The 24,962-nt window shown below is 46.3% G+C and overlaps 1 protein-coding gene across 1 annotated transcript; it reads left to right on the forward strand.

Annotated features, from left to right (window-relative positions):
• The first annotated feature begins 409 nt into the window (after window positions 1-409).
• On the forward strand, window positions 410-10,095 carry CD7 (CD7 molecule). Its single transcript, XM_034790494.1, has 4 exons — window positions 410-951; window positions 4,877-5,215; window positions 8,165-8,274; window positions 9,395-10,095. The coding sequence occupies exons 1-4, from the start codon at window positions 879-881 to the stop codon at window positions 9,509-9,511; spliced, it is 639 nt and encodes a 212-aa protein (XP_034646385.1). The 5' UTR covers window positions 410-878; the 3' UTR covers window positions 9,512-10,095.
• Window positions 10,096-24,962: the final 14,867 nt, after the last annotated feature.

The following is a 24,962-nucleotide window of genomic DNA, read 5'->3' on the forward strand; positions in this document are numbered from 1 at the left end:
TGCTTTTGTACTTTTCCTTCATTTTGCCTCTAAGAACCCCTCTTCTCCAATAAACTTAACTAATGTTTAGGTCTGAACCAAAGTCTAGGCCTGAGCCAACTAAAGTTTAGGCCCTAGCAAAATTTTCCCCCACACCAGCTTGTCGGAAAAAGGGCCTTTAGCATTCTAGAACTAACATACCTGTTTCCCCAGACCCTCCTGCAGCTGTCCGGCCTGACTTTGTCACAACAGCAATAGACATTGAAAAGGATGCAGAAGTGGAAATGAAAGTGCAGTGAACTATCTGACCTTGTACATTAGATGATGTGGGAATAAACTGAACTGGATTCAACCCTGGTGTAAGTGGGTGCAAACCCACTGAAGTTAGTGGAGCCTCACTTATTCCAGCAAGGTGGAGCGTGGCCCTCCAATGGCACAAACCTGCAAGGCTCTGAGCACTCCTGTGCAGTGTGGGGGACCTAGGGTGACCAAATGTCCCGATTTTATAGGGACAGTCCTGATTTTTGGGTCTTTTTCTTATATAGGCTCCTATTACCCCCCACCCCCATCCCGATTTTTCACACTTGCTGTCTGGTCACTCTAGGGGGACCTGTGCTCTGGCTAATTTCAGTGGGAGTCAAGAGAGCTCAGTGCATGGCCAAACTGAGCCCTACAAACACCGATGGCTTGGGGTTTCTTCCCCCCAGCCAGCACTTTTTCAAAACTATCTCAGGCAGTGGTGTTGATGCTACTCTGTTTGTTAGTGATGTGGTTAACAGCCAGTGTCACTAGCTTAGCGTCACAGGAGAAACAGCTCATCAAACTCTGCTTTTCTTCACTTGACGTTGGGTGGGATTTTACACAGTAGCACAGAAATCTAGCTCCAAAGGTTTGTGAAAATGCCTTGGACACCTGCTCTTCCAGCTGCGTTTTTGCTCTTCCTGCTTTTCCAGGGTACCCCAGCCCAGAAAGGTATGTAGTGAAGATTCAAGCTTTAACTTTGTTTTGGAATATCGTAGCTCCAATGGCTCAGTCTGTTAAATCCAAATTTGGCTTGGGGTCCTTCTAATCTGGGCAAGTGACCTGCTGTTCACAATAGCTGGGGAGTAACAATGGGTCCCCTAGGATTCCTTTCAACTAGTATTGAAGATGATTTGGCTACAAGTGTAGATAGAGCCACACCATTTTCATCACTCTTACAGAAAACTTATTATCCACGAAATTCCACCAGGTCTCCACGGTGTATATATAGGTGCTAAGAAACCCTAGCCTACCTTGTTATTTATTTGCACACATACCTAGTTGGTGCCTGCAATTGTGGTATTTGCACATACATTTTTGCAAGGCCTTTATGTTATGGAAAGCAAGGTCATGATGTTCTTTACCAAACTTGCTTGGAGAAGGACTTTATAACATTGTTATTACCTGCAAATGTACTCTCTGGGTGTTAATAGATGTTATTATCAACCGCTGACTGGGGAGAGGTGGGTTGGTTTAAAAGGAAACAAAAGTTTCAGAAGTTTTCTGAAATTTTCTGAGACTGAATTTGGTATTTCCCGGCCCATTTCAACTATCGTAGGATTGTTTTGTGTGTCATAGTAGTTTTTAGACAAAAGAAAATACACTTCAGGTGATATATTTCAGACAGCAACCGCAAGGATAAAACCCCAACAATGTCTAACAGAGATTTCTTGGAACCTTTTTAACTCTTCAGACCATTTGTTACAGTAGGACTCATACAACTAAAAATAATTTTTGTACAAATGATTTATTACTTTAAGTTCAGTTGCTTTTCTTCCCCTGCAGTATCTCTGTCTGTGCATAAAGAGGGAATATGTGATAGTGTGGGGGTGCTGCGAGATGAAGTATTTCTTACTGAGAGTTTGGGATAACTCAGTCACCCACATACATTGGAGCCAAAGAATGAATTCTGCGAATCAGTCCAATCAAGTGGCTATAGTATAAGAACTTTGTAGCACACACATTTTGTCAGTGCCACTTATTTTGCTTGTATCTTTGTACTTCCCCCTCAACTTTCGCCCTTTGAAACATATTTGTATTATGGAAATAATGAAACCACTGGTATGGGTTGAGGAGTGTCATCCACAAGTGCAGAATATAGATTTCCACTGGTGGTGTTCTGATTAGAATTTGGGCCACTTTGCTTAATGATGAAATGCATCCTAGAATACGCGAGGAGCTGACTGAAGAGATATCTGAGCCATTAGCAATTATCTTTGAAAAGTCATGGAAGATGGGAGACATTCCAGAAGACTGGAAAAGGGCAAATATAGTGCCCATCTATAAAAAGGGAAATAAGGACAACCCGGTGTGATGGGGCAAGGCCAGATGGCTACAGTAAAGTAGTGAGGAACAGGTATGTTAGCCCCAGGCTAAACAAATCCCTGGTACCATGGTAACCAAATGGCAGTTGCTCCAGGTTAATCAAGACACCTGGGGCCAATTAAGATCCTTCTAATCTAGAAGGCAGTGGAGATAGCTAGATTGATTGGGACACCTGAAGCCAATCAATGACTGGCTGGAACTAGTTAAAAGCCTCCCAGTTAGTCAGTGAGGTGTGGGTGCCAGGAGCTATAGGAGGGAGCTGGGTTGTTGGAGGAATGAAGTTGTATGAATGCATATCAGGTGCCAGGAAGGAGGCCCTGAGGTAATTGTGAAGAAGATATTGAGTGGGGGGCTGCTGTGAGGAAGTGGCCCAGGGAATTGTACATGTCCTATTTCCAAAAAGTCAGCTTCCATAGCTGCTAATTTTAGGGTCCCTGGGCTAGAGCCTGGAGTAGAGGGCGGGCCTGGGCTCCCCCTTCCCTTCCCTGATTAATCACTGATACTGGGAGACAACAGAGACTGTGCGAGGGAGGGTTGTTTCTCCTCACCTCCCTTGCTGGTTTATGATGAAAATGGCTCAGTAGAATGTGACCCTTGTCTCTAGAGAGAGAAGGGCTACGTGGAGGGTCACAGTGAGCCTCTGAGGCTAGCAAAATCCACCAGGAAATGCAAGACCCATGGAGTCAAAGACAGAACTTTGTCACACTGGGGAATTACATACCAGTCAGCTTAACTTCTGTACCCGGAAAGATAATGGAGCAAATAAGTTAGCAATCAATTTGCAAACACCTAGAAGATAATAAGGTGATAAATAACAGTCAGCATGGATTTGTCAAGAACAAATTGTGTCAAACCAGCCTGATAGCTTTCTTTGATAGGGTAATAAGCCTTGTGTATGGGGGGGGGGGCGGAAGTGGTTGATGTGGTATATCTTGACTTTAGTAAGGCCTCTGATACTGTATTGCATGACCTTCTCATAAACAAACTAGGGAAATACTATTTTTTTATTTTTTATTGTTTTCTGAATGCCATCAGGATACTCAGTACTGTTCAAATGTAGTGGAGCACACACTCCGTGTTCCCAAGTGTTTGTTTATAATCTACGTTACTGATCTGAATCTTGCAGTACACAGTTCCTGTGGATTACTTTTGTATGTTTTATTATTATGGTGTGAAAGTCACTGGCAGCACATAAAACCCAAGCATTTAGCTGGAGTACCTGGAGGTGAAATCTACACCCCAATACAGGACCAAGGCACTGGGCAGCTATCACAGCTCCTCCATTGCAGCTGCTACTTCAGTCCATTGCATGGAATAGTAGGTCCTCTGGACTTGTGTAAAGTCAGATCCGTGGCCCCTCACCTGCCCAGTGGCGGCTCCCAACAAAACAGGAGGGGAAGCAGACCAGTGAGCAACTCCTGAAGATACTGGATGGGAGACAGAAAGCCACTGGATCTCCCCTTGGAAGATAACTAAGATAAAGATAGAAGCCTGGGCCTGCTGATGGACAGGGGGGAATTCTTGTGAGGAGAATGAGCAGATTTGTAGGGAAATGCAGGATACGTCTGGATACACATTCACACATTCTGATTCCAAATGACCAGGTTCACCCCAGAGTGAGAGGTCTGAGCTGGTTTCAGGAACCCAGCAAAGGCAATGGAGATAAGCTTCCAAGATGGTCAGTGGAAGGGAAATGGCTTTTAAAAGAGACTTATTTGTTCACCTCTCACCTTTAGATAGGGTGTAAGGGTGCACCTTACCCGGCTATCCTCCAGGTGCAGCCCTGCCTCAGTTTCCTCTCTGTGGGGTGGGATCTGTTGTAATCGCTCACAAAATGACTCAAGTTCTAACTCAAAGCTTCCCCTCTTGGGCCTTGGTTTATCACTGTATACAATATATCCCAACAGGAGACCCCATCCACCCACACCTCCTCAGGATACCACAGCTTTCCTCTGGGCTTGTAGATAGTCCTTCGCCCTTCCTAGACTACAGCATCTTCCATGGGAAGCTCCAGAGCCCAATCCATAGGGTGTGCAGATAACCCTCTTCTTCTTGTGTCGGGGTTCATAAGTCCCAACCCTAGCTGTCAGGTTCCAGACAGCTATTGCCCCTCCTCAGGCTCTTGCTTGGAGAGGCCTAAAAATCAAGGCTGTTACCCTTCAGGTCTCCCAGTGGGCAGACTCCCAAACGCTCCCTGTCCCCGCCAGGTCTCTTTTTAAACTAAGACAATGGTTTGGCCTTTTATATCCTGCTTCGTCTCCCATCAAGCCTTGCCCTCAGGCCTGCAAATCTAATAGTGCCTGAACTACAAGTCCCAGAATTCCCTTGATATAGCTCTGGAACTGTGAACAGTGGTGGATGGTGCCCGCCCTTGGAGGGCCAGCACGCTCTGTTACAAAGAGTATGTCAAAGACACTTGGCTCTGGAGCAGAGGGGTGTTTTGTAATTGGAAGAGCTTGCTAGGGCAAGGCCACCCTCCCTCTAGTCTCAAACAGTTCCCAGTCAGCCACATGGTAATAACATGTTTTCCTTTCCTCCTCTCTGCACGCAGATGTTACACAGGAGCCAGCTATTCTCATGGTTAATGAAGGAGAGTCGGTCAACATAACCTGCTCCGTTACTACCAAGGGAACGCTAGTAGGGATGTATTTGAAAAAAGAAGTTGTAAATGCCATGGAAGTGCTATACATCACAAATAATGGTCGTACCCGTACCATAGACTTTCGCTACAAAGACCGCATTGAGATCTCCGTTCTCCAGACAGATGTGTGGATAACGCTGCACCAGTTGCAGAAAAATGACACTGGTTTATATGTCTGTAGAGAGAGTGTTCTAGAAAATTACGAGCCCAATTGTGTGTCGAGCCAAGGCACCATATTGGTGGTGAAAGGTATTGTATGTTTTTCTATTTTTATTTTTTTTAAGTGTAAATCAAATGGGTGTTTATTTTCAGTTGAAAGGGCTGAGGAAGTGTAGAACATTAACTGAATGGTTATGTGTTTCAGTATATTAGCACAGCCAAGGATGAGTTTATGGAGGGAAGGAATCTTCTTAAAGTTATGTGTTTTTTCCTATATACAAACCATAACTTTTTGATCTGAAGACAACAAGAAAGAACAAAAGTAAAGTCCCCATGTGAGAGTCCAGTGTGTGTGTCATCTGTAACAGGCTGCAGCAAGTCTGAAGGTGAAATGGTTGCTCTTTCTGCATTGAACAGATTTCTTTGACATGTAAACAGGCAATACACAGGAAACAAAGGCATCATAGTTTTATAGCTCCAGACACCACAGTTATTCCCTCCCAAATTTGCTCTTCAGCCTTAAAATTTAAATGTAACCCCCATTGCCTTCCCAGGTTACTTGGGACTAAGCAACTCTCTCCTGTGGTCTTGGTGCCTATGGTCATTAAGGATAATGGAAATCCTGGGGGTCCCAGCTGAGGTGGAGAATTAGGTGGGAATCTTCTAGTCCCCCATCCGTAGTAGTCCTCTTATGTCTATGAATACTTATAGTTTGCAGTGCCTCCATCTGGACAGGCACTGTATACACCTGTGGATCTCAAACTTTTATACTGGTGACCCCTTTCACGTAGCAAGCCTCTGAGTGTGACCCCCCCTTATAAATTAAAAACACTTTTTAATATATTTAACACCATTATAAATGCTGGAGAAAAAGCAGGGTTTGGGGTGGAGGCTGACACCTCGCAATCCCCCATGTAGTAACCTTGTAACCCCCCTGAGGGGTCCCAACCCCCAGTTTGAGAACCCCTGATATACACCTGTGGGTGTAGCTAGGTCCCCTCCAGGAACAAAAATGTAAATAATGGCAATAAACACTCCAATGGCAATAAACACAATTCTACTTAAAACTTATCCTAACAACACACACTAGAACATGCAACAGACTGTGATAGGTTAAGTTGTTATATCTATGCCACGTTAGTAGGGGCTGCTGCCATCGCTCAGCTAATGGCTGCAACTTTCAACAGCAAGTTGCAACATAAACTTAACCAACGCTCATGTGGCATTATACCCAGATCCACCCCAGCCCTGAGCGCACATATAGTCCTGGGCCCTCTCTTGTGTAGGTGCTGAATGAGCAGGAGTTCAGGCCAGCACTTTGTAAGGACCGCAAAGCAGTCCAGGTGAACCAAGGAGTGAGGCAGTTTTGTATTGTGACCAGCTTAGGTTGCACAGTATTAGCCGGCAGTACTGGTTGTTATATTAGAGAGCAATAGCCCAGGCGTAACTTGCTCTTTCCTCAATTGTCTGTAAGTCAAATTCAGACCTGCTGCATCACTGAGGCTAGGTCTACGCTACGTGAATAGCGTAGCTGAAGTTGCGTATTTTAGGTCGACTTACCTGGCTGTGAGGACGGCGGCGAGTCAACCGCTGCCGCTCCGCCGTCAACTCCGCTTCCGCCTCTTGCCGCGGTGGATTTCTGGAGTCGACGGCAGAGCGATCAGGGATCGATTTTTATCGCGTCTTCACTAGACGCGATAAGTCGATCCCCAATAGATCGATTGCTATCCGGCGGGTAGTGAAGACGTGCCCTGAGTTTCCAGCTTCTGCTCCCAATGCCTAGCTCTGGAGACGGAGCCCATGAGCGAGGAGTCAGTCAGCGCTAACAAGTTGTCAGCTGCAGTTTAGTCTTAACCCTGCTTGTGTATCTTCAACCCCGGCAAGAACAACAGGTCTCGGTTACGGTGTCTCCTGGGCCCAGACCCAGCCACTGCCCTCTGCAGCAGTCCAGTCCCAGAGGTGGCCTACTACTGCATCATGGACCTTGCAGTCCTTCAAAGCCAACACGTACTCAGTACGCAGAGCTCTGTCTAATCAGGGGAGCTCTGAAAGGATCCAGAGGCATCTCAGATAGGTGTGCCTACATAAAATATTAAGTCTAAAGCGTTTGTGAGGAATCTGTCCCTTTTGGGAGTTGTATCAAGGACTCTCAGATTCCAGTGCTGCAACTTTGCCTCTTGCACAAAGCTAAAATATCGCCTGTTTGTCAGTAATAATGCTAAAATAAAAAAAAATATGGAGATATACCTATTTCATAGAACTAAAAGGGACCCTGAAATGTCATCAAGTCCGGCCCTCTGCCTTCACTAGCAGGACCAAGTACTGATTTTGCCCCAGATCCCTAAGTGGCCCCCTCAAGGATTGAGCTCACAATGCTGGGTTTAGCAGGCTAATGCTCCAACCACTGAACTATCCCTCCCCACAGTTAATTTCTTGCCACCACTAGGACAAGACAAATACAGCAGCAGATACTCATACTATGGGTAAATATTAGGTCTCAAGTCCCACATCCTCCCTTGGGACTTATAAGAAACAAGGAGTTTGAAACCTATGACCTTCAACTGTAGTTTTAAGGGAAAGTGATGTAACAGTTCTTCCCGGTGGCAGAGTCACCCTTACATTCCTTTATACTATATCCTGGTGACACCACATTTTCTTAAAAAGCAAGATGGATAACGTCGTTCCCACTGGTAACATTCACCCAGGATGCTGCTCCCGACGCCAAGATTGCCCAACAGAACAGGGAAGTCTGGTTACCTCTTTTCAAAGACCTACATGACATAGAGGACACCTCCCCTCGATCAACTTATTCCCACAGTCTCGCGCTGGTTTTCTATTGATATACTGCTTCTGTTCTGCCCTTTCAGCTTCCACTTAAACACATGGAACCACCTGCTCTGTTCCACAAAGGATGATAATTCCCACAACCATTTTTGCAGTACCAGACAGTACAAAGCACTACTCTCCCCTGCAGAGCGACATAACATGTTCCTCACATGAAATCATAATTCTGCTTCTCCTCTGATAAATCACCCACAGAAATGGAGCAGGCAGAGTGCCACATGGCTTCCTGGATGCCCTATGTTCTGTCCTTCATGGCTTTGATCTTGGTTTCTGCGCTGGGATACCTCATTCTGTCTCACATAGATGTAAGTATGTCATTCGGCCACAGCCGCAAAGTTTTCCGCACTTCTGACCCTGCAGCTAGGAGTCATCCCCAAGCACAACCATGCCTGTTAAAGTACTGTGCACATAAAACATTGTGGAGCCATAAGACATGCATATGATAAACGTCTCTGACCACGTGCATCTTCTATTGTCCCTTTGTTCTTCCATCCCCACTGCTCCCATCCCGTTGTGTGCTGACATCCCCTGGTGTCAGGACTACATGTAGACTGTAAATCGCTGAAGGAGGGGCTGCCGCTTCTATCATGTCTGTACAGCCCCAAGCTCATTTTCAGGCTCTATTATAATATAATAATAATTTCTTAGAGAGGAGGAGGAAAGCATGAGCCAGCCCTCCCCTCCCCCCAGCTTTGCCTATGGACCTTGATGTGGTAACTGCATTGAAGTCCCACCATTTTGCAGTTGCCCTTCTCACTGAAGAATGGCATCTCAACAAGCCCCCTGTTGGGATGGACGAGAGGGATGTCCCCTTCTTGGGGTGTTCTGGGGGAGATCAGGGACACCGCAGGGTCATGAAGAAGCCCAGTGTCAGAGGGTAGCACAAGCATGTGTCCCTGTCATATCCTGACAATAAAGCTGCCTGAGATGGCTTGTGCAGAAAAGCCTCTTTGGAAATGGGCTGTGACTGACACACACACTCACCTCCCATGCCCTGCATGTTTATTTAGGAGAGTCATTTCAAACTGTAGAACAGGATTGGAGGAAAGCCTTGCTCTGGGCCTCCTCCTAACGAGTTTACCAGGTACTGCAGTACAATGATGCCAGCGAGCCTCTCCTAAGGAAGCCGTGTCTCCTCTTGCAATAATTACAAGACAATTGGCCAAAGTGGTTGCAGTCATTGATACTTTCAGCCCTCTAAAGAGCTGCTGGTGGAAGAGCCTGTATGAATTTTGGGGATTAACCCAGCCCTTTCTGCCTGTTGCTCTATGTAGTCCCTTTGGGCTACGAGAAGGACTGTTTTGTTATCTCTGCTCGCAACTCCCTGCACACTGAGATGAGACCAGCTCCTTGGCAGAGGTTCTGCACCAGCCCTAGACCTGAATGGCTGCCTGAGTGTTTGGTTTTTTGTTTGTTTGTTTGCAGATCAAGAAACACTGCCAAGAAGGAAAGGAAAAGCAAGCAAATATAGTGTACGAAGACATGTCCTACACCCTTAGGCTCAACAACTTGGCCACAGTCAACCCTTATAACAATTGTTAGCAAGCTCTTGCTAGCTGAGGCGGTGTGGACATCAGCAGCTCCTTCTCCACGTGCTTGAGCTAGAAAGGCTGACATCTGACAATCATTCCCTTTAGAGAAAAGAAAAAAATATCTGCCTTGTGTCCTGTGCAATGTTTCTGCTTATTTCACTCAATTGTGAAGACCACTTTGCAGGAAGGGAAGGGGGGCAGGGAGGTTACTTTCAGAAAATGTAGAGAAATGAGTGCATCCCTGAACGTGTGAGTGTGTGCTGGGGAAGGCAGTGTTAGATACTGTGGTGTATAGTCGACTTGATGCAACACCTGCCCTTGTTCCTCCCGTTAGTGATGATCACACCTCCCAATGGAGCATGTGAGAGAAGTTGTATTGGGAGCACGGGGAGGCACTCAGGCCCAGATCCACAAAGGGACTTAGGCACCTCAACCCACACAGGCACCTCTAAGTCCCGGTTTAGGTGCTACTGAGATCCACAAAACCTAAACAAGCTCAGCGCCTTATTTTGCAGTAAAAGTTCCCTGGGCATCTAAGTTCCTCTGGGCAAGGGCGCACCTGTCTCCTTCTTGGTGTCTGGCCACCTAAGCCCCAGAGCATATATTTACCTTTCTCTTGGTAACATGAGTTTGAAAACTCAGTGTGGTGAGTAAAAACCTACATTAGCTCTGTAATGGCTTATATATATCTGTTCATTGGTTAGCAGGGAAGGATTTAATACTCTTTCTCTCTGGCTAGAGGGTAGACCACAGCTGTCTGCCCTGAGTGCAGGGAGATCCAGAGTTAGCCCAGCTGTGGTGAATTAATTAATTACCCCCAGCCCCAGCACAGTATAAAACAGGGGAAGTGGGCCTGATATTTGTTATTGGATTCAGGGTGTTTAGGAAGGAAGTTAGTGAAGGAAAAGGTTCTTTAAAGTTAAAATTTTGCATTTTATTTGACTGAGGGACACTGTCTTGTATTTGGTTTGCAAAGGGGACAAGATATTCTTTACCTTGGGGGTATACTTTGCCTACTTTGCATTATAAAGTTGTTCAAAGCGCACCAGTCCCCTTTCTCAGTTGGTACTGTGGGTGCTTAGCGCTTCTGAGAACTGGACATGAGGTGTCCCAACTTGAGCAGCCCCAATCAGGCTGCTTCTGCAAACCTTGGCTTGAGTATCTCTATGTTGTAACCACAGAACGATGCACAATTGTGTGTGTGTGTGTGTGTGTGTGTGTGTAAATCTCCTAGCTATTGAAGACAGAAGGTCCTTTTTCCCCCCCTTGTTGACAGGAAATATTGTGGTGAGTAATCTAGAAGGTGCTAAGCAAAGAGATTGTGAGATGTTAAGGAGGGGAGAGGGTACTGAGAGGGCTTTTGGTTCTGTAACACTCTGTAACTACAACAGAGTGGCTGATTGAATTAGTGTCTCATCAAAGATATTCCTGTTTTGTCACTTTTGCATGAGTAGCTTATTGAATATCCAGTATATTATTGCATGGCTGTAGTCAGCATGCTGTACTCACATATCTGCAATATTCATTTGTATGTGGGTTATGTTTCTGTCAGCTCAGATCCTGTAATCCTTGCCCAGGCAGAGCTCCTGTTGCATTCACTGGAAGTTTTCCCTGAGTAAGGACTACAGAACTGGGTCCATAATGTTTTACTGTGTAATTGTTGGAAAAATCCAAATCCATAGGTGAAACTTTACATGTGTATGAAATGCTAAATGCACATTTATGAAGAGGGCTTTGCACATTTCTTTTTGTATCCACATTTTTTTTTCATTTTTTGTCTTTTCGTGTTTTTTACAAATTAACATTATAGATACTGAAGGGACGCTGTCTTGTAATGTTTGGTTTTACTTTCGGGCTACTTGGGAGGTTTTCTGCAAAGCACAACAAAACCTGTAGCAGACACTGCCTCTAACACTCAGTTCCTACTCTTAAGATAGCATGGGAAAATAGTGTGCAGTACATGTTGTTTTTCAATTTAGAGTAAATTGGTGAAGAAACTTGGGGGGAGGATCTGCTCACCTTCTGAGTGCAGCTTTTACCTGCTTAAGCAAAAATTATCAAATATCAAGTTGATGGAGAGGGGAAGAAATACAATAGTCAACTACAATTTTGCATGACCTTTGAATAACCAGACTAAGAGGTTGCTTAGGACACTTTTCATTGTATTTTGCTGGATTCTGACTACCATTGATACAGTAACTCCTCACTTAAATTTGTCCCAGTTAACGTTATGTTGCTGATCCATTAGAGAACATGCTCATTTAAAGTTGCGCAATGCTCCCTTATAACATTGCTTGTTTGGCACTAGCCTGCTTTGTCTACTGCTTGCAGAAAGAGCAGCACGTTGGAGCTAGCTGATGGGGGGGGCTTGGAACCAGGGTGGACCAGAAGCCCCACTAGTAGCTTCCCGGTCCTGTAAGTTCCCTGTGCTACAGCCCCCAGAAGGCTATCAATTGCTGGGCAGTTCAGCTGTCCCTTCCCTCACTGCCATGTGCTGCTCCTTCCCTCTGCCTTGGAGCTGCTCCTGGGAGCATCCTGCTTGCTGTGCGGGGGTGGAAAAGAGGGGTGCTAATGTCTGGCTCTCCCCCTGCTCCTGCACCCCATCTCCATAGAGCAGGACAGGGGCTCAGGAGGACGGAGGGAGTTTGCTGGCAGCAGCTGCTGCCTCAAACTTGCTGATCTGCTTAAAAAGGCAGTGTACTTAGAGTGGGGTCAGCATACTTAAAGGGGCAATGCGCATCTCTCTCTCTCTGTCTCTCTCTTTCTCTGCCATGCTGTCTTCCCTCCCTCCTTTCATGCTGCCTTGTAGAATGTGAGGCTACATTAACAACCATGTTTTAATCCTTGAGGGCTCAGTTGAGTGCTAGTTCATCGTTTAGCAGTAAGGCATTCCCTGGGAAATATCTCCCCCCTCTGCCTTCACTATCTCAACCAAGCTTCACAATCATCATTGCTGTGTACAGTATTAAATTGTTTAAAACTTATACTGAGTGTGTGTATGTATATGTATGTATACACCCACAATGTCTTTTGTCTGGCAAAAAAAAATTCCCTGGCACCTACCCCCCCATTTACATTAATTCTTATAGGGAAATGGGATTCACTTAACATCATTTACTTAAAGTCGCATTTTTCAGGACCATAACTACAATGTTAAGCGAGGTGTTACTGTACTCTGTAATCAGTACTGGCTTTAGTTGCACTTCTGCTGGGCCAGACTATTACTGGGGGGTTGGTTCTCACATATCCACATTGCTGTGCACATCTTGACAATATTGGGTTTGTTCTTGTTGCTTGTAAATTGCCAATAAAATATTCATAAAAGCAAAGCTGTTACGCATGCTCTATGCCGTCCCACATACAGCTGAGGACCCCAGTTCATGTAATAAAAGTTCAGAAAGTTTGATCCATTTCTTATTAGCCTTGGTGTAAATAGGCGATACAAGATGTTTTATAGAACCTGAGCCCAAGATGTGATCATGAAAACATTTTTGGTGTTGAGACCAATTGAACGTTTCTAGTGCAAATAACTTACAGTCATGACTGTCACTGAGCTAGCAGCAGGGCTGTGGACAGAGGTCACACGAGCACTATTACCAGTGTCCAAACATTAGAAAGATGTGTGGTTTTATAGATTCATTGGTCCCTGACTGTCCCTAAAACACTTGAAAAGCTGAGCTAGTACCAATGTAGCTGATCAGCAATGGGGAATGGCAGTGTCACCTCCCTCTGTCCAGCACTGACTGATATGTTTTGCATGATACATATTTTTCAGAGAATCATAGTCCCTAGCTTTGTAAATGACTGCTACAACTTTGTCTCCTAGGTAGTACTAAGCATGGTGATGGTTATGGGGTGCTCTGTTAACATATAGGGCCAAACTCTGTTGCAGCTGTGTGAATCCAGATGTACCCCAGATGGCAGGGGCAGTTTGCTGTATAGCACACACTTTACAGCTGCCACCAAAAGGAGCAGCATGGTTTCCTCTAGCACCTACTGCTTAGTACATGGGAGTCTGGAGCCCTAGCTGTACCTGTAAACAAATAGACAGTGTCCCCTTGCAGGGTCAGAGTGTGTTAGCCAAGCACACGTCCCCCAGCACTGTCTAGTGAACGAAGGTGGACTCCTGTGTTGCAGCCCTATAAATACACTGGACGGGCAGAAGGAGAAGCTCCCTGCATGTTGTTCTTTACCCAATGATTATGCCTGAAAGAGAACATGATTTTATCCTATGTGATAATCTCGTCATCCATCACTGAAATGCAGCCACCTCTGGGGTGGAACAAGGTAACTTTATAGCAGTGTAAAGGAGAAGCATCATATGGCAGTTTAGGATAGAATGTAAAGAGAAGTCAGAAAGGTGAGGAACCCATTGTCTGTTACCAAAGAGGTAAAGTTGGACAAATAGCTGCTGGGATTTGCTCTGAGATGGATTTTGCAGCTTGTAGAAATACAGACCGAGCCTTACGAACATTCATGTGCACTGTCCTTACACAATGCGCTAGCCGGGGCTTTGTGCAGAAAGCCTCTTACAAGAACCATCCCTCTAATGTCGGACAGGCCTCAGATCGGCCCTTGGGCTCTGCGCAGGGGGACTGATACAGCAGCCCTTCTGATTTACAGAAGTGAGAAGTAAAACCAAGACCCCGGGGGAACCATGACCTCAGTGAGCCTGATCTTCAAAACATGCCTGGGTGAGGTAAAGGAGGGAGCTAATGAACCCCACACCAAGGCTGATGGGAGAGGAGAATATGCCATAACCAGTGGGGACCAGCTGTTCTTTTACACCAGTCTAAAAGCCTCCCCTCCCCTCGGCCTGTCTGATGTGATTCCCAGAAGTGACACTTCTGTTAGTGTGTACAATGCAGTGACGGCCTCAGCCTACCCAGATAGATAGGGGGCACCTGATGTCTGAGGAGGATCCATGAGGAGTCCCGGGGGACTTGGCTTCATGACCTCTCAAGCGGAAACTGCTTTTCATAAAGGAAGCATGTTCCTGTGGAGGTTGGTGGGGCTCTTGAGCCATGGACCCCCATGTAAACGTGACATGTGGGAACAAGTTCATCTGACCCTGAGGCCAGTCAGGCCTTCATCTGAGATGAACGGTGATGTGCCGCCAAACACGTGACAATGAGAATTCCACAAAAACATTCCCCTTCCTGCCTTAGCGCAGGGCAAACCCAGTGTCTCAGGAGTGCTTGGGCCGGAGAGAGGAGGAGTGCAGGGCTGGGGAATCTATCGCTGGGTATTCCCATTGGAACAAGACTGCTCTCTCACCACCAGAATCAAATAGAGAGGCAGCAGCAAAGAGCAAACAGGCTTGTCGTATGGGCCACACGCTGGCAGCGTTTATAGTTTGTTCCTGAGGAACATGAGATATAGCACAATGGAGTGTTGGGTAGTGAGGAAGCATGGGCCAACGGGCAGGGCAATCGCTTAGGACTTGAGAGACCTTGGTTCAAGTCCCTGTGCTTGGCCACAGGCTTCCTTACTGTCCCACAGCAAATGGCTCTTACAAAACTACTCAAAATAGTTAAGTCCCAGGCACACTGTGAAGAGCTACAAAAGGATCTCTCAAAACTGGGTGACTGGGCAACAAAATGGCAGATGAAATTCAATGTTGATAAATGCAAAGTAATGCACATTGGGAAAACATAATCACAACTATACATATAAAATGATGGGGTCTAAATTAGCTGTTACTACTCAAGAAAGAGGTCTTGGAGTCATTGTGGATAGTTCTCTGAAAACATCCACTCAATGTGCAGCGGCAGTCAAAAAAGTGAACAGAATATTGGGAATCATTAAGAAAGGGATAAATAATAAGTCAGAAAATATCATATTGCTGCTATATAAATCCATAGTATGCCCACATCTTGAATACTGCGTGCAGATGTGGTCAACCATTCTCAAAAAAGATATATTGAATTGGAAAAGGTTCTGAAAAAGGCAACAAAAACTATTAGGGGTATGGAACGGCTGCCATATGAGGAGAGATTAATTAAACTGGGACTTGTCAGCTTGGAAAAAAGATGACTAAGGGGAGATATGATAGAGATCCATAAAATCATGACTGATGTGGAGAAGGTAAATAAGTGTTATTTACTCCTTCTCATAACACAAGACCTAGGGGTCACCCAATGAAATTAATAGGCAGCAGGTTTAAAACAAACAAAAGGAAGTATTTTTTTCACACAACGCACAGTCAACCTGTGGAATTCCTTGCCAGAGGATGTTGTGCATCATTGGCCTCTCCTGTCTTTATCTATTGATCTAACCCGACTAGAGCATCCTTCCTGTGACATGGGTGGAAGCAGGAAACTCACACACTGCGGTGATTCATTACAAGATTTCAAAGTTTTTCCATTTAAGGAATGGACAAACTAACCCAAGTTGTTACCAGCTGAATTTAAACACTTCCCCCTAAATGGAACATGGAAACCCTGCCCCTGTGGTCCCTGTGCTGTGTGGAGCTGGGTGCCCCGGCACCTGCCTGGGCAGGTGTCAGTGGAGTGCCCACACAGCCTCCAGCTGGGTTAAGCAATAGACATACTCTCTGCACTGAGCTCTAGTGAGCCTTGCTCTCTCCTGCTCCTACTGCACAGCAAAGCTCCCTCAACTGCAGAGGGCAACTCCTTTGTAGTTCCTTCCTTCCTTCCTTCCTTCCTCTGCAGTGCTGTTATTATCTAGTACCAAATCATGTAACTGTACAGCTCAAAGGGATACATTGGCACGTGAGACTCTATACAAAAGGAAAGTGTATGAATACTGGGGGTGAATGAACTCTCTTGGTGCTGCTAACCCATCCCCGAAGCACATGGAAATACTTCAGCAGAGCAACTGCATTGCCATTGGAAGGGACCAGATTGCAGCAACTGACGAGGTGACCCCCTGTCTCCCTGCAAGGCTCCAATGAATTTCAAATGACTCAGGTGGAACCCTCTGTTGTCCTGACTACACTCAATGTATTGTGGTCAGGAAAAAAGTCTCAGGAAGTAACCAGGGGGCTAGCCATTTCAGACTTGATTCTGACAACACAGAAGAATTAGTTGTGAATCTGAAGGTGGAAGGCAGTTTGGGTGAAAGTGATTGCAGGGGCGCTGGAACAATTTTTAAAGGGGGGGGGGGGGTGCTGAGAGCCTGGAACCAAACCGTAAACCCTGGATATAATGGAAACCTCTTCAAGCCAGAGGGTGCAACAGCACCCGCAGCACCCCTAGTTCCAGCACCTCTGAGTGATCATGAAATGACAAATTTCATGATTCTAAGAAAATGAAGGAGTGGAAGCAGCGTAATAAGGACAATGGACTCCAAAGAGCAGACTTTAACAAACTCAGAGGAATGGTAGGTACTTTAGGAAGAAAATCTAAGGGATAAAGGAGTTCAGGAGACTTGGCAGTTTCTCAAGAGACTATATTAAAGGCAACACTGCAAACTATCCTCATGTGAAGGAAGAGTAGTAAGAAGCCAATATGGCTCCCACAGGAATATTTTTTTAATGTCTTGAAAATCAAAAAAGAACCCTACAAAAAGTGGAAATGTAGACAAATTGCTAAGGAGGAGTACCAAAGAGTAGCACAAGCATGTAGGAGGAAAAATCAGGAAGGCTAAGGCACAAAATGAGTTACATCTAGCAAGGGATGTAAAAAGCAATAAGAAGAGATTCTTTAAATACATTAGGAGCATGAGAAAGAGGAAGGAAAGTGTATGTCCTATACTTAGTGAGGAAGAAAAGCTAATAACTGATGACATCAAGAGGGCTAAACTGAGAGAGGTTGCAAGCACTTTCGAGGTAGGGTGACCAGACAGCAAAAATCGGGACAGGAGGTGGGGGGTAATAAGAGCCTGTGGTGGGCTGCAGCAGGCCCGGGCGCCTGTGTATTCCGGCAGCCAATGAGAGAAGGGCTTGTTGCGAGCCAATCAGAGAACAGATTGGGGCCAGCCAATCAGGACCCAGCTCAGCCATATAAAAGACTACTCAGGGAGTGAGCACTCAGTCTGTCCCAAGAGCTGGGAGGCCAGCACCACGGACAGCGCAGTGCAGGCCAGCCTTGGAGAGCGGGAGAAGATCCTACTCTATAGCCTGCCAGGCGGCAGGCCTTGTGGGAAAGGACCTAGTGGGAAGGAGGGCCGTTGGGGAAGTGGTCCAGAGGAACAGACAGAGGAGAAAGGAGAAGGAAGACAGGGAGGCTGTTGCTAGAGGGCCTCTGGACCGGGACTCAGAGTAGTGGGCGGGCTTGGGTCCCCCCCCGTTCCCTTTGTTCCCCTTGGCAGTACACCCAGCCATTGGCCGCAGGGAGTGGCCAGCTGAAACTTCACCAGATCCTTGACCGTGGGGATCGGACTTGAAGGTGTAGGACTGTGGGTCATCCAGCCCCCGGAAGGGGGTGTGACTGGACAAAGGGACACTGTCAGAGGACAGTGTTCCAGAAGAGGACACTGTGCGTTGGGAGCAACGCGAGTCTGCACACCAACCAAAGACGAGACAACAGGCGGGATGCCACCAGAAGGGGGCGCTCTACTGGATCGAACCAATTCCCCGAGACGACCAGTAGGAGGCGCCGCAGTGGTGAGCCCCAACCCTGTCACAGAGCCTATATAAGAAAAAGACCCAAAAATCAGGACTGTCCCTATAAAATCGGGACATCTGGTCACTCTATTTGGAGGACAGGATTAGATTTCAAAATGACCTTGACAAATTAGAGAATTTGTCTGAAATCAACAAGATGAAATTCAATAAAGATAAATGCAAAGTACTACACTTAGGAAAGAAAAATCAACCCCACAATCCCAAAACTGGGAATGATTGGCTAGGTAGTAGTAATGCTGAGAAGGAGCTGGGAGTTAGTGTATCACAAATTGAATATGACTCAACAATGTGATGCAGTTGTAAAAAAGGCTAATATCATTCGGGGGTGTATTAATAGGAGTATTGTAATTGTTTTGCTCTACTGGGCATTGGTGAGGCCTCAGTTGGAGTATTGTGTCCAGTTCTGGGCATCACATTTTAGGAAAGATGTGAATAATTTGGAGAGAGTCCAGAGGAGAACAGCAGAAATGATAACAGGTTTAGAAACCTGACCTACAAGGAAAGATTTAAAAAATGGGCATGTTTAGTCTTGAGAAAAGAAGACCGAGGGGGACCTACTAAGTCTTCAAATATGTTAAGTGCTGTTACAGAAAGGATGGTGATCAATTTTTCTGCATGCCCACTGAAGGTGGAACAAGAAGTAAGAGCCGGCCCTGAGGCCATAACTTTTTTTTGCTGCCCCAAGCAGCAAAAAAAAGCGCCGCCCTCCCCCCCGGCCGAGCACCGCCCTGCCGTAGCCCGCCCCAGCCCCCCAGCGAGTGCCGCCGGACCCCACCCACCCAGCGCTGCACCCACCCGCCTCCCCCCGCCGAGCGCCGCGCCACCGGAGCCCGCCCCGCCGAGCGCCATGCCGCCAGAGCGCCCCCCCCCCCGCGGAATGCTGCGCCGCGCTCCCCCCGCCGCCCCTTACCAGGTGCCGCCCCAAGCATGTGCTTGGGTGCCTGGTGCCTGGAGCCGGCCCTGAATGGCCTCAACTGGAAGCAAATTCGATACTGGAGGAAAACTTTCTAACTATAACAGTAGCTATATTATTGAACAGGCCTCCAAGGGAGGCTGTGGAATCACCATCACTGGAGGTTTTTAACACCTGATCTAGGTTTACTTGAACATAAGGACGGCCATACTGGGTCAAACCAAAGGTCCATGTAGCCCAGTATCCTGTCTTCCGACAGTGGCCAATGCCAGGTGCCCCAGAGGGAATGAACAGAACAGGTAATCATCAAGTGATCCATCCCCTGTTGCCCATTCTCAGCTTCTGGCAAACAGAGGTTAGGGACACCATCCCTGCCCATCCTGGCTAATAGTCATTGATGGACCTATCCTCCACGAATTTAGTTCTTTTTTGAACCCTGTTATAGTCTTGGCCTTCACAACATCCTCTGGCAAGGAGTTCCACAGGTGGACTGTGCATTGTGTGAAGAAATACTTCCTTTTGTTTGTATTAAACCTAATGCCTATTAATTTAATTGGGTGACCTCTAGTTCTTGGGTTACGAGAAAGAGAGTAAATAACACTTCCTTATTTACTTTCTCCACACCTGTCCTGATTTTATAGACCTCTGTCATATCCTCCCTTAGTCGTCTCTTTTCCAAGCTGAAAAGTCCCAATCTTATTACACTCTCTCCATACGGAAGCTGTTCCATACCCCTATTCATTTTTTGTTGCCCTTTTCTGTACTTTTTCAAATGCCAATGTCTCTTTTTTGGGATGGGGCGACCACATCTGCACACAGTAGTCCCATACCCAGACATCCCTGCGAAGCCTAGCCCAGTATGTCCAGAACCCCCCTAGCCCTCCATACTCAAACCGCACCCCACTGAGCCTCAACCCCTGCATCTGGAGCTCCTCTTCACCCAGACTCCCTTCCTCTGGACCCCTACCCCTTGACCCAGACCACCCCGCACTGAGCTCCCTGCACTCACCCCCCCCAACCTCCCTCGCATCATTGAGCCCCCACATCCAGACCTCCACACCACTGACCGCAAAGTAGCTGCACCCAGACCCACACCCCACCAAGCCCCACTCCCCCAGCACCCAGACACCCCTGCTGAGACCACCACACCCAGACCCCTCTGCTGAGCCCCAACAACCTTCACCTGGAAGCCCCTGAAAAGTCCCATTGCCCTTAACCTGGAACCCCCCCCCACTGAGCTGCCTTCACCGAGATTGTCCCATACAGAATCCTCTCACCCTACACTTGGATCACCCTACACTTGGATCCCCCCACACTGAGCCGCTCCACACTTGGATCCTGCCTGGTTGAGCCTGCCTGCCCCACACCTGGTGCACCTGGCGCAGAGGGGCTGGGCCCCAGAGTGTTTCTGGGGTAGGTCCAGGCCTTGTGCTGTGTCAGGGTTGGGTACAACCTCACCGCTGAGTCCGTATCCTGGCGGTTGGGGGGGCTGCAGGGTGATTTTCCATCTTCATGCAGCCAGTGGCCTGTGATCCCCACTGCTATGCTGGAGCCTCTGCATTTATTTATTGACCAATAAAACTCGCAGAATTTTAAAATATTTGTGTGCAGAATTTTTAATTTTTTTGGCACAGAATGCTTCAGTAGTATTATTGTGTAAGTGCAACTTTAAAATGTAGTTTTTTTTGTGGGGGGGTGGTGTTACATAACTGCAGCCAAAAACGAAACACTGTAAAACTTTAGAGCCTACAAGTCCACTCGGTCCTACTTCTTGTTCAGCCAGTCGCTAAGACAAACAAGTTTGTTTACATTTACGGGAGATAATGCTGCCCGCTTCTTATTTACAATGTCACCCGAAAGTGAGAACTGGATCCCCCTTGTCCACATGCTTGTTGACCCCTCAAAGAATTCCAGTAGATTGGGGAGGCATGATTTCCTTTTACAAAAACCACATTGACTCTTCCCCAACAAAATACATTAATCTATGTGTCTGACAATTCTGTTCTTAGTTTCAACCAGTTTGCCCGGTACCAGCCTGTAATTGCCGGGATCACCCCTGGAGCCCTTTTTAAAAATTGGCGTCACATTACCTATCCTCCAGTCATTTGGTACCGAAGCTGATTTAACTGATAGGTTACAAACCACAGTTAGTAGTTCTGCAATTTCACATTTGAGTTCCTTCAGAACTCTTGGGTGAATACCATCTGGTCCTGGTGACTTATTACTGTTTAATTTATCAATTTGTTCCAAAACCTCCTCTAATGACACCTCAGTCTGGGACAGTTCCTCAGATTTGTCATCTAAAAAGAATGGCTCAGGTTTGGGAATCTCCCTCACATTCTCAGCCATAAAGATCAATGCAAAAAATTAATTTAGTTTCTTTGCAATGGCCTTATCGTCCTCGAGTGCTCCTTTAGCATCTCGGTCGTCCAGTGGTTCCACTGGTTTTTAAGCAGGCTTCCTGCTTCTGATGTACTTAAAAAAATGTTTGCTATTACTTTTGGAGTCTTGGGCTAGCTGTTCTTCAAAATCTTTTTTGGCCTTCCTAATTATATTTTTACACTACACTTGCCACAGTTTATGCTCCTCTCTATTTTCCTCACTAGGATTAAACTTCCACTTCTTAAAGGATGCCTTTTTGCCTCTCACTGCTTCTTTTACTTTGTTGTTTAGCCAAGGTGGCACTTTTTTGGTTTTCTTAATGTTTTTTTAATTTGGGGTATACATTTAAGTTGAGTCTCTATTATGGTGTCTTTAAAAAGTTTCCGTGCAGATTGCAGGGATTTCACTTTTGGCATTGTACCTTTTAATTTCTCTTTAACTAACTTCCTCATTTTTGTATAGTTCCCCTTTCTGAAATTAAATGCTACCATGTTGGGCTGCTGTGGTGGTTTCCCTGCCACAGGGATGTTAAATATAATTATATTATGTTCACTACCAAGTGGTCCAGCTATATTCACCTCTTGGACCAGATCCTGTGCTCCATTTAGGACTAAATCAAGAATTGCCTCTCCTTTTGTGTGTTCCAGGACTAGCTGCTCCAAGAAGCAGTCATTAAGGTGTCAAGAAACTTTATCTCTGCATCACCTCCTAAGGTGACATGTTCCCAGTCAATATGGGGATAGTTGAAATCCCCCATTATTACTGAGGTTTTTTTTATTTTAATAGCCTCTGTAATCTCCCTGAGCATTTTGCAGTCACTATAACCATCCTGGTCAGGTGATCATTACTAAATCCTTACTGCTATATTCTTTTTATCAAAGCATGGAATTACTATCCATAGATATTCTAAGGTACAGTTTGGTTCACTTAAAATTTTTACTTCATTCGATTCTATACTTTCTTTCAAATATAGTGCCACTCCCCTACCAGCATGACCCGTTCTGTCCTTCCGATATATTTTGTACCCTGGTACTACTGTATCCAATTGACTATCCTCATTCCACCAAGTTTCTGTGATGTCTATTATATCAAAATCCTCATTTAATTCAAGGCACTCTAATTCACCCATCTTATTATTTAGACTTCTAGCATTTGTATATAAGCACTTTAAAATTGTCACTTTTCAGCTGTCTGCCATTACATGATGTAATTGAATGGGACTCTTTTTCATTTGACTGTTTCTAATCAGATCCTACCCATATTTTATCATTTTCCATCCTCTCCTCCTTACTAGGACATAGAGAATCTCCATTAATAGATCCTCCCCTAAGGGATATCTTTGTCCGACCACGTTCTCTTCTGCACCTGTCAGCTTTCTCCCACCCCTTTGTTTAAAAACTGCTCTATGACCTTTTTAATTTCAAGTGCCAGCAATCTGGTTCCATTTTGGTTTAGGTCCTGCCTCAGCGCGACACTTCCAGCCCAATCTTGCTATGATTCTAGGCCTTTCAGCAAAGGGCACCCAGTAAAAGTTTGTCTTCCAGGTGGTATTCTCTTGTTCTTTGAACCTGGCTTTCAGAGGCACTTCTGTTCCAATGGAAATGCCAATGAACCCATTTCTCAGACCCTATGGAGCATGGGGTCCATCTCAGCTTAAATGTTTGTGGGGAAGGGGCCCTTATTAAAATACACTGGCCAGGTCCAATATTTTCATTCTCCTAATCACTTTCTTTGTTATTCTCCTGCTCCTTCTTTTCATTGACTGTTGGCCGAGGATCAGAGATCAGGAGCCAGAGGGTTGAATTCAAGAACCTGGCGTGACGCAGAAGGCAGGAGTCTGCAGCCCGTTCTCATGCTGGGGAGCCCCTGGTCTGGGACTACTCCCCAACTCAAAGGAGTGGAAGTGTCGCACACATGCCCTCCGAGAGAGCAGCGCCCACAGATGAGCTTGAGCTTTGCTTCTCTGAGCTGTCTTCCTCTACCCATCTTGCCTTGCAGCTCTCTGGCAACCACCCGAGTCAAACCACAGAGACGAATTTATTGTTTAGGGTCCCAGATTATAATATGTGGTTTTTCAACAGTGAGAAGTGAGACGTGAGGCACCGGCCAGGTCAGCTGCATTGCCGGCGGGTGACATTTAAAGGTGTAGGTGGTTGGTTTCTTATGTGGCTTCTCGCCGTACCAAGTGATATGGGTATACGTTTGAAGGTCCTCCGTTCTCAGAAAGGGACCGGCCTGACTAATTATCTCTGTAACATCTCTGAAGGATTCGCTGCTCTTCTGATTGCTCTCGGTTACTTATAAGCTCAGCGCAGTGGCTCCCCCTGTTTTTCTGGAATGGGGAAGGTCAGGGACTAAATTAAAATACCTCATGGACCAGAACTACTACATTCCAGAAAGTTCAGTTAACAGGGGCTCTGCGTGTGTATTGTGGGAGGTGAGTCTGCACCTCCTAATTCCCGTCCGGGTTTGAGGTGGAAGCAATGAAAGGTCAGACGAAAGGTTGTCCTCAGGCAGCCATATTGTCCCCTCCAGCGGCATGCATCTAGGAAGCTGACAGCAGCTGCGTGCAGGAACACCCTGGCTATCCGTGTTCCTAGGCTACCTAAAACCAGCACGTCCAGGGAATCTCACTGGAGTGCTGTTTCCTATGGGATCTGCAGCCTTAGTTTCAGTTCCCAAAGGTTCATGTAAACATCCCAAACAGAACCTCTGACACTTCCAGCAATGGACAAAGCACAGGCGTCTCGCTCTTGACAGTCTGATGCCCAGCAGAAGAGAAGGAACGTGCTGTCCAAACCCTTCGCTCTCTTGTTATCGCTCTTTTGCTAGCGAATTGAGGGTAACACATGACGGGCAGTCTGTGGTGGCTTTGTAGTGGTGTCTCTCCAAATGATGGCAAGTGACCAGAAGCCTGAGGGTCACACTTAATTGGAACTGCTGGAAGGGATAAACCACCACCCGACTTTGTAACAGGGCCAGAGAGGCAAAGGAATAGAGAGACAAAGTCAGCCCTGGGAACTGAGGGCACCACCTTGCCTTGGAAGGAGCAAAGAGGACAGCAATATTTATAACCCAAATCAGGCTGCTGCTTGTGATCTTCTTAGCATAGGCGCAATGTGCCTCAGATGGCACATGAGCCGGATTCCTCACCGAATTAGGTCAGCACGCTTTGCTGGGCTAGCACATCTTTCTTTGCTGTTGCACTGAAGAAGCAGTGGTGGGGTCGGTGCAGGGGTGGTTGCTGCCATAGCCTTTGTAGTGTTATGTTTCTATTTGACACTTTTCACAGCTACAGCTTATCTGCAAAGTGGGTTATTCTTCTGAGGTCTGGTTTGCCAGCCTACCACCTTGTGACATGGCTCCGTGCTAACACACAGACGAGCTGTGGTCACTTTGATTCAGAAGAGGCTGCTGCAGAGGTGATGCAGTGCAGCAAACCCAAGGCGCATCAGCTCAGTAAACAATCACCTTCATTCGCATGTCTCTGGCCCCGAATGCAGACGGAAGAGGTGCTGAACTGCGGCTCCCTGACAGATGTCTCTGCAACGTGCTTTAACCGAGTGCTTGCATCTG

The sequence above is a fragment of the Trachemys scripta genome, chromosome 14, assembly GCF_013100865.1.
Source record: "Trachemys scripta elegans isolate TJP31775 chromosome 14, CAS_Tse_1.0, whole genome shotgun sequence".
NCBI lineage: Eukaryota > Metazoa > Chordata > Testudines > Emydidae > Trachemys > Trachemys scripta.

What these genes read in the sequence shown, in the direction of transcription:
- CD7 (XM_034790494.1), top strand. Translation starts at nt 879, where the DNA reads ATGCCTTGGACACCTGCTCTTCCAGCTGCGTTTTTGCTCTTCCTGCTT. An exon ending in GGGTACCCCAGCCCAGAAAG is followed by an intron (nt 952 to 4,876) that starts GTATGTAGTGAA and finishes CTCTGCACGCAG; the next exon opens with ATGTTACACAGGAGCCAGCT. An exon ending in TCATTCTGTCTCACATAGAT is followed by an intron (nt 8,275 to 9,394) that starts GTAAGTATGTCA and finishes GTTTGTTTGCAG; the next exon opens with ATCAAGAAACACTGCCAAGA.